A 12396-nucleotide genomic window follows, 5' to 3' on the forward strand; every position below is an offset into this window, starting at 1 on the left:
GATTTAAAGTAACGTCCATCGCTGGCCACTACTTTCTCCCATCTTTCGGGTAGCGTACGAATCCCGCGTCGAAAAAATTGGTCATCTTTTGAGGCTATCCACGAATCGATCCAATTTTTTACTTCTTCATAAGACCGGAAGTGCTGGTCAGCCAGGCCATGTGCCATTGATCGAAACAAGTGATAGTCAGAGGGAGCAACGTCTGGAGAATACGGCGGGTGGGGTAGGACTTCCCATTTCAACGTTTCCAAATATGTTTTGACCACTTTCGCAACATGGGGTCGAGCATTGTCATGCTGCAAAATTACTTTATCGTATCTCTCGTTGTATTGTGGCCGTTTGTCTTTCAATGCTCGGCTCAAACGCATCAATTACGTTCGATACCGATCGCCTGTGATTGTTTCAGTCGGTTTTAATAGTTCATACACTACGCCGAGCTGGTCCCACCAAATACAGAGCATGATCTTGGACGTCAAAATCACCGTTCTTGAAGCGTTGAAACCACTCACGACACGTTCTTTCACTAATAGCGGCCTCACCATAAGTATTTGAGAGCATTCGATGAGCCTCAGCCGCAGATTTCTTCATATTGAAGCAAAAAATTAAAACCTCCCGCAAATGACGAGAATTTGGCTCGTAAACATTTTCAATCGAGAATAACTTTATGATGCAGACACAAATCGACTAACGTTTCTATGGGGTTATGTTGACAGATGCCCAAGTTTATTGTATGACGTCTATGATCTATTTATTTCGACCACCACTTACCGCTAAAGCCATCTATAGGAAAACGGCGGAAGCAAAGTTGTACACATGTATACATTTACATATACATATAATATTCCATATTCCATAAACGCATGTATAATGACATTTGTACAATGAATTTCAAAACTGAACCAAGTAATAAATAAAATTCTAGTGAAAGGAAGAGGCGTATACCGTCGCCGCCGGTGGAGGGCTCGCACACCCTTCGGTCATGGCGTGCTCGTGATACATGAAGCTGTGTAGAAGAGTGTTGTTCGGGTGGAGACCGGCTGCTGTGGCTTCCGCCGCGCCTCCCAGTCCGCCCAATGCGCCCAATCCTGCCAGGCTTCCCCCGCCACCCTCCGAAAGCTGGAACGTAGCGTACGGCGAAATGTCCTCCGCTGTCTCTGTAACCCATCAGAGGCATTGCCTACCTTTCAAATCGCGTCAGGCTAACTGTCTCAGTCGTTCATCCGTTTCGATCTCATATTCACGAATGAAAACGCACAAAATTGTTTTATCTTTCAATTTGGTATTATTTCTTACTACACTAAGACACTAATTTGTGATTATTTTTCATTTTTAAGACTGATTGAAGAATATTAAAGAGATTTTTTTCAATTTAAATTAATTAATTCTATGCTTTAAAAACGAGTAATGTGATAGACACTTTTAAAAAATTACAAAAGAAATTTTTTTAACGAAATTAAAAAAAAATTTTTAAGTTTAAGATAAAAAAATTTTAAATAAAATTTTATTAAAATTTATTTCTTTAAGCAGTCTTGTTTTACTGTTGAGCGGCGCTAAAGCCGACTCGTACCTGCGCAACAGTAATTATAGTACCAAACCTGGTAGTTGTCCATATCGTAACAAAGGTTCACCTGGAATCTTGTCGGGCCCTGTACCCGTATTTGCTGCTTGTTGTAATGCCACCTTATGAATCGTGGCATAATAACGTTCTCGCTGTGTCTCCGCATTCTGTTGATTCTCTTGCGACTCTTTCATTGGCCGTTGCATTTGACCTCCCAAGTATCCTGATAAACACATTAGTCCTTCTTTACTATACAAATTAAATATTTATTTAAATATCAAAAGATATATAAAAATAATTGAAGTGAAAGAAACTTCTACTAAAATAACTATTTAAATGTAAAATTATAATATTTATTTAACAAATTTATAACACAATGTTTAAATATAAAATAAAGATAATTTTACGAGAAAAATCTGAGAGACAATATGTAATTGCATGAATTTCATTAAACTGAACTCACTATTTTTCCAGCGAAAGGCAACGATCACTGCTGCGGCGATCAAGGCAACAGTAGCCACTAGCAATGGCAGTATCACTTTAATATCCGCGTAAAACGGCATGACTGATGTCATCCCGCGTTTCGACAATCCTGGCGGCGGTGTTTCTGCAAAGTTACAGGAACACAATGCTTTTGGATATAAACTTTTCAATTTAGTTTCATCGGATGATGCGGACGCATCTTCAATCACCATTATCTTCCGATGAAAGTTGCGTTATATTAATCTTTAAACGCCTCTAAGGAATAACACACTGGTGTATGGCAACCTAATTTGGTTACTTATAATTTTTATAAAAGAACATATTGTACAAAGTTTTTTTCAATTAAAACGTCTAACATTAAAGAGTATAACGGTACTTAATAAATGTGTATGTATCTTTATTAATAAAAAAAAATTATAATTAATGTAAAATTAATGGAAAATAGTTCAGGAAAATTATTTTTTGGAGGAAAATTGCCATAAAGAATTTATTTGCGGGAAGTTATTTGAAATAACGTATTATACAACATACTGGAATAATTCTGATCGCCAGCGGACTTGGAAAACTTTCTAGCTTCAAAAAATTGATAAAAAATGCGATTTTTCAGAAATATTTCGGAAAATATTTATTTTATCAAAATAAAGGTCTATCAGAAAGAAAGTTAAAATTACAAGCAATTAATTTTTTTTAGGGCCATATGATCAATACTTTTCGTGATAGAATTTCTTAAAAAATGTTGTATTTTTTGGTCATTTCGAAAATGAAACGATTTTTCACATTTTTTCGTAAATATTTCAGATCTGATTGCTTTTTACGTACAAAATACAAGCTTCTTATAAACTTCTTATAAAATTGAAAGTTACTGCAATTTCCTACAAAATGTTTTTTATTCATCCTTGTACGATTAATAATTTCGGAGATATAATTTAAGAATGTTTCCTTTTATTTTTGAACAAGATTATTATTTTTTAACATTTTATGTAAATAGTTCGGATTCGGCTACTCTTACGTAATAAAATCGAAAGATTTTTAAATTCCTTACAAAATTATTTTTTATTAAACTTCGTATGATGAATAGTTGCCGAGATATAAGTAAATTTTTCTCAAAATAATACATTTTAACAAATAACTTGCTTGTGACTTATCATATGTAAAAAACATACACACATAATTTTAAAGGTTATGGAATTAGCTTATGAAATTAGCTTGCTTTCTTTTTAACCCTATACGATCAATAGTTCCTGATGTTTTAAAGATATTATTTCAAAGATGAAACTCTTAATTTACATTAAAATATGAGTTATTTATCAATACAGATATAATCGAATTAGAAAAATATAATATTCGTATTTTTTTCAAAGTTTATATTTATTTATATACGATTCTAGTTGTGTATCACTCTCCAAAATTTTTTGGAAAAACAACAGCGATAGAAATTGCCTTTTTTCAACATTTTTTGAAAAAAAATGTGTTCTCCGTAATTTTTTATATAAATATCTCAGTTTTTAAAAGACTTACGGTAAAAGTAAAATATACCAAATTAAAGCTTATAAAATTTCGGTTTTAGAGTTCTGAAGAGGTGAACTCCCTGATTTTCTTATCGATTGACATACTACTGTATTTTGATGCAGTGCTCTGATTACGAATATGATAATGAAAATTGCCGACAGTTGCTTTGCGTAGAAGTCATGCGCCCCTAAGCAGGGGGGGAGGGAGATGGGGTGGAAATCGCTTCGCGTGAAAGTCGTGCATCCCTAAGCAGGGGAAAGATGAAAGTCACTTCGTGTGAAAAATCATAAAGAAATTATACGTCCTATTCATCTTTCACGACAGCACGTACTAACAAGCATGCTGAGTAGTGATGCTTAGCCAGATTGCGTGGTAAATGACTGTTAAAATGACCTTATCGGTAATTTTCATGTTTGTAATCAGCATATCAAAATACAATAGTATACCAATTAACAATAAAATCGAAGTATATTAATCAACAATAAAATCGAACAATAAATTTAGTCCTTCGGAACTCCATTCAAAATTTTCTATAAAATGGTTTTTTCTTCTCTTTCCGTCAATTTTTGTGCAAGATACAATTACTTGAAGAATTTTCTACGATGATTTTTTGACCAAAAATTATGGTCCATAACTTGTGTAAAAACGATATATCTAGAAAAAATGTTAGGATAATGACAGTTTCCTCTTAATAGATAATATTGTCTTGAATTTGGCGAATTTTGGTTTATATTTTTAGAACCAATAGTTTCGGAGATACAACTTCAACAAATATTATATGGTCTTATTCAGACTATTAATTCTAATAATGATTAACTGATGCCGCAGAAGTTATGGGTACGTTCCACTTAATGTTCGCAACGTTCGCGAGCTTCGTTTCATCCTTATTTAAATATTTAAACAATAAGGATAAATGATATTTGCCAGAGAGAATCAAGGAAGAATGGAACGGATTCAGCCGGAAGCCGCCATGTTTAGTGCATCGTTGAAATGAGTAGGAGCGTGATGAAACTATTGTATTGCACTAGTATTGTGTGTATTGTATGTATGTACATACACACACATGCACATTTGGGAACCAATCAGAGAAGAGAATCACTATCCGCTCCACTCTTCCTTGGTTCTCTGATTCTCTCTGATATTTGCGAGTGTTGCAAATATTAAGTGAAACACGTCCTAAGTAGTGTGATATACAGGGTAATTCTTTTGTCCTTAAAGATACTTGGCTGTATTCTGAGACGATTTTTCCTTTGATAAATATTTGTCCAAAGCTTAGTTTTTAAGTTATAAAGAGAAATAGTTAATGTATCACAATTATTGTAGTTGAAACTGTACAAATTACAAAATTTCAGCCATTGGAATAAGCGACAAATCTCGCTTCAATTGCTTATTTTGACATCATGTGAAAATGTACTTTTATGTTCCACAATTCACGTTCCACGACTCATTGTCAATTAGGGTATATCCATACAAACTTGCATAGCCGCATAAAGAAAATTATCCAATCACATTTTACGTGCGTCTATATAGGAGAAATGCAATAATTTTTAATTGGATAATTTTTTTTATGCACATGTTTATGCGGCTATGCAAATTTGTGTGGATTCTTATAATCGCTTTATGCTTAGGCCCTAACAGACGCGTAAGCACATTCATGCATCGATAAGTGCGTTGCTTCTGCTTACCTTCCGTACTCGATTAACTTGACTTGTGATATGCTATTTCTTTTTATAACTTAAAAACTAAATTTCGAACAAATTTTTGCCAAAAGCAAAAATTGTCTCAGAATAGGCCAGGAAAATGTCTCTTTAAGGACAAAAGATTATTTTGAATTAATCTGTATATATCTTTTTTGCTTCTCATACCTTAATCATGAAAATGTGAACATTAACTCTCAGTACACAACTCAAAAAAATCCCTGTGCACAATGGAAATTTATAACACGACATTTTTTTTTGCTTGTATCTCGGATTGTAATGTATCAATTTTAATTAATTTTTTTTTAAATTGATCGTTTAAAGACTGAAAAACAAAAATTTTTGGGCAAGAAAAAGTCGTAGCACAAAAGATATTCAGCAATAAGTAAAAAGGGATCGACAAAAATGTGCAACTTTCAGAATTGGTTTTGTTATTCTGTGTTGTGTATACTGAAAATTAAGATTTTTAGAGTCAAATGTAAAAAATTCAAAATGGCTGATCCAAAATAGTTATAATTAAAATTATTTAGATACGAAAAATTAGCTAAAATGAATAAATAATTAGCAAAAACTGCGATTTTAGGTATGTTTTATATCTAATTAATATAGATGATAAAGATAGAATGTATATTTAAACTATTTGTCAAATTTATGAAAAAAGTTTCTCTATAATGTTCAATCAAATGACTGTGATATTTAACAGTGATTTATATTTGATTATGAGACTTAAATTTTCTTGCATGTATTAGAAAATTAGAATATTGTGCTATAAATTCTACGTGTGATACAATTTTCTACTACAAAAAACAGCGATAATTTTGGAATAGCAAAATATTTTTTGTATGACAATTATTAAATTTTTATTACTTTAGAAAATATTATTATTAATAATTATATTGTTATTGAGGTTATTATATAATATGAATTTATAATTTACTTGTTTATATCATCGCACATTGTCGATGCGAGTAATGTACAAATAAATAAGAACAAAATTTTCTTTTTAGACTAATTATGCAAATAAATCCTTCTTGGACATATATCTCAGAAACTGTTGGTTGTACGAAGATGAATAAAAACCGATTTTATAGGGACTTTAATAATCTTTAATCTTTATAAGAATTACTTTGTATAAAAGTAACCAAATCTGAGATATTTACGAAAAAGTTTTGAATTGTCAAAAATACAATATTCTTTAAAAAATTCTATCATGAAAAATATTCATCGTACGATCTTAAAGAAATTGTTCGTAATTTTCTCAACTTTCTTTCTTTTTGATAACGACCTTTATTTCAATGAAATGAATATTTTCTGAGATATTTTTGAAAAACCGCATTATTGATCAATTTTTTGAAACTGAAAAGTTTTCCAAGTCCGCTGGTGGTCAAAACTTTTAGTACATGTAATACATTAATACGTCATTTTGAACAACTTTCCGCAAACAAATTTTTTATGACAATTTTTGTCTCCGCAAAAAAATTTAATTTTTCTGGGTTAAAAAGCATTGAAAAAAAGTCGATATGCTACATAGAAAAAGCGTTTAAGAATTAAGTTTTCATGCATTAGTTGATCTACATTCAAACTCACCACCTTCCTTCGTCAATGTTACAAACGTAAACTCCGCCTGATTACTGCCGGCCACGTTGTGAGCCTCGACTTTAAGTTGATAGACCGAGCTAGGTGTTAAATTAGTTACGACGAATCGCCGTTGCATCTTGACATTGTTCGACACCAGAGTCCAATGAAATTCATTTATTGGCCTATACTGTATAACGAAATATTTTATAGGGCAACCATTATCAGGCCAGACGTGCAATCGCAGCACTAAAGTGGTAGAATTTGGGCCAAGGAAGGCAGCCGCCGGTGGAATGCCCGGAGCTTGGCCCTGAGTTCGAACTGAGAGCACCGGTGACGATGGACTGCTACCGATTTTATTATGCGATGTTAGGTATAACTGATACGTGTTTCCGCACAGGAGTCCCTGTTAAATTACAATTTCGATCAATTTAGTTTCTAGGCTAATAGAAATCTCCAACGTATAATTTTTTCAGTTAAAAGGTTCATTAATCGGTTTTATTAATGGTTATTCAGAATACGTGTTAATTTTAATTTACGCTATAATTTTAATTATTACTATATGTTAATTTATTGTATTGCATTTTTTGTAATAGACTTGTATAATGTGTATTATACAGATTTTTATAATGTTCACAACTTATTTATTATGTGGCAAAGTATCTAATATTACTTTTTAAAACTGTAATTTAATATAATTTGCGCAATTTCAAATATATTGCAACGATCGTTTAAAATTTTTGAAACAAGATTATTTTTAATATAGATTTATTTTGCTAATAGTTTTATTAAATTAAAGTTTTATAGAATCTTACAATCGTTCCACGTTATAATGACTTTATCATATGATTTCATAAATTTAATAAAATTTATAAGTTCTTTTTGTATTAAGATAAAATAAAAATAATTTCTTATTACGATATAATATCAGATATAATACTTTTTATTTCTCTAAAGTAAAAATATTCTAAATTTTGTATAGATTCTCACAGTTAATCTCGCATAATACGAACTTCTATATCTGCGCATTCATTATATGCAGGATTTATTATGTTGTGATCTTAGAATTTGTATGTTTGAAACAAATAATATTTGATTATAAACAATTAATATTATAAATTAATCTCAAGAAAATACCTTTAGTTCGTGGCTAGTGGCATGGCGAGATAGTTGTAACTCATCAAGGGTACCATGAGCAGTTCGATAATACAGTGTGTAACCTGTCAAAGGTGCTCCGCCGTTATGCTCGGATTTCCAATGTAATAACACGCTGCTCGATGTAGAGCTAGTTACATACAATACAGGCGCACTGGGTGGAACTGTAATAGTAAATTTTAAATTGTGGTGTATTTTAGATTGGACTAATATTCTGCAAAAGAGTCTATATATAATATAAGTTGATTTAGCGATTATCTATTAAAACCTATTTAACAGAATATTATACAGCTTCGTCATTATGTAACAGCAATTATTATACATCATAATAGCTACGAACAAATGGATCAATAATTTGATATTAATCCTCTGTCTGCATATGGGTCTTTTTTTAACAGAAATGCGATTTCACTCTCAAATTTCTTCGAAATAAAGAAGAGATCAGAATTCGGTTCCCCCTTCTAAAATATCTTATTAAAAAACCTACTTAGTGATGTAATACAGACGAAGATTAATTTTGAATTTAAAAAAAAACCAGTAAAAAATATTAGATCGAACAAAGGGAGTAAAAATATGAATATAGATGGAGGATTACAATATTCTCTTGTATAAGAGTCCTACTTGCCTTTTAAAATTATGAAAATAAAGAAAATTTATCGCAATAATTACCTTGCACCGTGAGGGTATAATGCAGCTTGTCACTGCCTTGAGAGTTCTCCACCTGACAGGTATAATTTCCACTGTCCTGTGATTGCAGATTTGACAACACGAGTTCTCCGGTCGTTAAAATCTGCACGTTCCTGGTGGAATCGGTACGTATCTGTTCCGTAGTACTCTTGTACCAGTCTCTTGTCGGATCTCCGACTGCGTTGCATGCCAAAGTTGCTGAACCCCGCCATGGACGCACCACATGGCCGCCGAAGGACGTAATCCTGGCTGGCACACGATTCGTCGGTACTTGCGCCGCCACTCTCGAACTTTGACCCTCGCCCATTCGTGTGCTACCAGTCACCCAGAATTGATACTCGACGTGTTGCTGCAAATCAGTCGCCTCGAAATACGTGCTCGACGCCGGTAATGTCTTCTTGCCATGATTGAGCTCCTCTCGTCCGTCGACGACTCTATGGAATGTTCTTATTATCTGTACTTTGTCAAATATATATTTGAAAGGTTTTAATTCGCACAATAAATTTATTTTTTAAGATCTTATTTGACAAAAAACATTTTATACTTATATTAAAATGGTCCTTATTAATATTTTTTATGTTGAATTTTTAATAGTTAATTTAACATTAATGTGATTGTATTATTTGAATATTTTATGTTAAATTAATACTTAACAGGTTTTAGTGTTAAAATAACACAATTTGTAAGTAAGTGAATAATTAATATAAAAATAATATATTCTAAAATATAAAATAAATGAATAAAATGTGTTAATTTAACATATTATAAATGTTAATTTTATGGAGAAAAGTATGCTTTCAAATTTTGTTTAAAAACTGTCAGTATTATATTTTTTGTATTAATTTTTTTACATAACATTTGTGTTACTTCCTAACATATTCATTTTATGTTTAAATAAATACAAAAATTTAGGTAGATTAATTGGAACACGTGAAATGTGTAATTAAATTTAACATAAATTTTTCAACTGTGTAGAAAATTAATTATACAAAATATCTTAAATTGCAAGACCAGAAGTTTTTTTTGCAAAAGATAAAATACAAATTTTGATTTACTTATATATTTTTACTACCTTGTATAAAGATTGTATTTCGTAATAACTCCGTTTGGCTCAAGCGGTGGTAGCCATGAGATGAAAAGAGCTTGTGGTGAACTCACGACGACTTTAATATCAGCCGGACTGCCTGGCACTATATGAAAAAAGCAAAAAGAAAAAATTTGAAACTTTATCAAAGGAAAAGATTACTCCGAGATATTAAATAAATCACCGTCTTCCTCCGTCTGACAGTAAGTCGTAGCGGAAGGCACACCGTCGCCAATTCTGGTATAAGCCAAAACCTGGATAGTGTAATTGGTGTATCGTCTGAGCCCAGTTAAAACCGTTGTCAGAGCACTTGTTTTACGAACCTAATTATGAAAACAACTATTTAATTAAGATAGGAAAACATATAGAATAAATTAATTTGATAGGATATTCACCTCCATCTCGTCCACGCCTCGCCACGCGTCCGCCAAAATCGGTTCGTAATTTAATTTATAACCTTGGATGATACCATTGCTGTGAGTGCTGGGCGGGGGTTGCCAGGACACTTGCAAGGATTGGGAAGAAAGTGCCGCGCACCTCACATCTTCTGGTGGCATGTTGGGAACTACAAATAGTTATTTCCAAACGATTATTATCTTAGAAATTTATCTTAGAGAAATTTATCTTAGAGAAAAGAAAAGAATTTCAACGAAAGACTTAAAACTTCAATAATCACCATCTTCCAAGGTCTGCGTGATCAATGGTTCACACAAAGGTCCTGGCCCCACCTGATTATAAGCTCGAACGACAAGTGTATATCTGGTGTACGGCCTGAGATTTGTAAGTCGAAGCTCTCCGCCTCCTTCCTCTCCATCGCCCGAGACGGAGCTGAAGTTGTACGATGGATTGTTTGAGCTGAAATAACAATCTCCTGACTATGCTGCTCAATCTTCCGGTAAGGAATTTATCCACAATTATTGAAAAATTTATTTATATTTTTTCTTATTATTATATATCGAAATTGGTGTAATTTCAAATTTATTTTATTCCCCAACAAAAAATTAACAAGGAATTAAAGCCGAGCATGATTTAAGCATTTAATTATAATCAATCTTTTCATGTATTATTATCTTCATAATATAGTGATCAAAAATTAGCAACGAAGTTTTGTGTTTACAAATCATATTATATACTCAGGTAGCGAGCTGATGTTATTTGTCGTCATTTTCATAATAAAATTTTCATAATAAAATTAAAGATGTCATTTTGCTATTCAAATAATAATAAATAACGTCAGCTTATCTGGATAGTAATAACATATTTTTAACAATGTAAAAAAAACAGTCTTTAAAAAATGATAGTTACATCTTATTAAATATCAAAAAGATGTTGCATAAAAAGATTTTTATCAGTTGATGAATTAAAGATCGCTCTATTTGCTGTCTCGAAAGATTTATTCGGAAAGATGCGCGTCCAGCGTTGAAGCTTTCTAGAAACATTATTGTATCGAAGGTAAAGATGGCCATTTGGAATGTTAATTATTATTTAAAAAGGTATAACACTTCAGAATTCATTCTTTTTTTGTAAATAATGTAAATATACATTTTAATGATTTGATAAACGAAATTTTGTGGCCATTCCAGTAAAAGTTTTTTTAAAAATTATGTAAATCGGGACATTTTTCAGAAATATTGAGAAATTCTACATCTTTTCTTAAAATTTTTCATATATAAATTCTGAAATTCTCTAAAATTTTTCATTTTATAATGTCTGAAAAAATTTAATCTAAAATTTCTAAAAAATTAAAAATTTTTTCAAATTTTTCTTAGCGAAAAATCTTAAAATATTTCAAAATTTATATATATAAAGAATTCTAGAACAAATCGATATAGACTTTTTTGATAGTTCTAAAAGTGTCAATTTAAATGTTTCAATTTAATATAAAAAAATCCGAGAAATTTTATAAAAAAATTTTATAAAATTAATTAAAAATTTTGAAATTTATATAAAAAAATTCAAAGAAAAAATTTTTACCAGGACAAACTTTTTTATCATCCTATTTCTTCAAAATTTATCATTTAAATGTTTTACATTTTACACGATTAGCTATAATACTACTTACTTCGAATTAAATAGATATTCAGTTAGGATTTAATTTTTTTGTAATAATTATACCTCGTTTCCTTATAACCGACATTGAAACCTTGTATGTCACCATGACGAAGCTCCATTAAAGGTGGTGACCAAGTGACGAGAATTTCAGATGAGGAGAGAGGTCTGGCTGCGAGATTCATTGGCGGACCAGCTGGTTTCTGCGGTTCGGTTCTGACAAGAAGTTCCGCTGAGGGAACAGATCGGCCTGCTGGACCTTCCGCTATCACGCGTATGGTGTATCTCGTGGCGGGTTTTAAATCGTCGATTAATGCCGCATATGGTAAGGGTGGTCCAGTAAACTCTTGTTGTTGCCATATTCCGCCTAGCATTTTAATTTATAAGTATTAGAACTTTTCTTGAATATAATTTATTAAATTGAAAAACAATAAGTTTTTATTGAAGAAAATCGGAATAAGAGAATATTCAAAAAATTTATTAAATGATTAATTTATGAAAGAACTTAATATAGATATTTATTAAGTTAAATTGTATTCATTGATCTCATAATTTATTATTTCTTGTATCTTCTTTTATCACTTTACACATTTTTTTCA

General features: G+C 31.5%; 1 protein-coding gene across 1 annotated transcript in view; it reads right to left on the bottom strand.

Moving 5' to 3' along the window:
* The window catches only part of LOC108694252 (Down syndrome cell adhesion molecule-like protein Dscam2), a 168243-nt gene that overhangs the window by 2300 nt on the left and 153547 nt on the right, over nucleotides 1–12396 (bottom strand). Inside the window, exons 17-27 of the mRNA XM_018203617.1 lie at nucleotides 11864–12164; nucleotides 10425–10603; nucleotides 10144–10313; nucleotides 9933–10071; nucleotides 9737–9854; nucleotides 8647–9098; nucleotides 7960–8141; nucleotides 6835–7228; nucleotides 2022–2165; nucleotides 1596–1781; nucleotides 943–1154 (exon numbers count right to left, since the gene is read on the bottom strand). Of these exons, the coding sequence (XP_018059106.1) occupies nucleotides 943–1154; nucleotides 1596–1781; nucleotides 2022–2165; nucleotides 6835–7228; nucleotides 7960–8141; nucleotides 8647–9098; nucleotides 9737–9854; nucleotides 9933–10071; nucleotides 10144–10313; nucleotides 10425–10603; nucleotides 11864–12164 (2477 nt within the window). The remainder of the gene's footprint in view (nucleotides 1–942; nucleotides 1155–1595; nucleotides 1782–2021; nucleotides 2166–6834; nucleotides 7229–7959; nucleotides 8142–8646; nucleotides 9099–9736; nucleotides 9855–9932; nucleotides 10072–10143; nucleotides 10314–10424; nucleotides 10604–11863; nucleotides 12165–12396) is intronic.

This window comes from Atta colombica, unplaced genomic scaffold (genome assembly GCF_001594045.1).
Source record: "Atta colombica isolate Treedump-2 unplaced genomic scaffold, Acol1.0 scaffold12, whole genome shotgun sequence".
Classification (NCBI taxonomy): domain Eukaryota; kingdom Metazoa; phylum Arthropoda; class Insecta; order Hymenoptera; family Formicidae; genus Atta; species Atta colombica.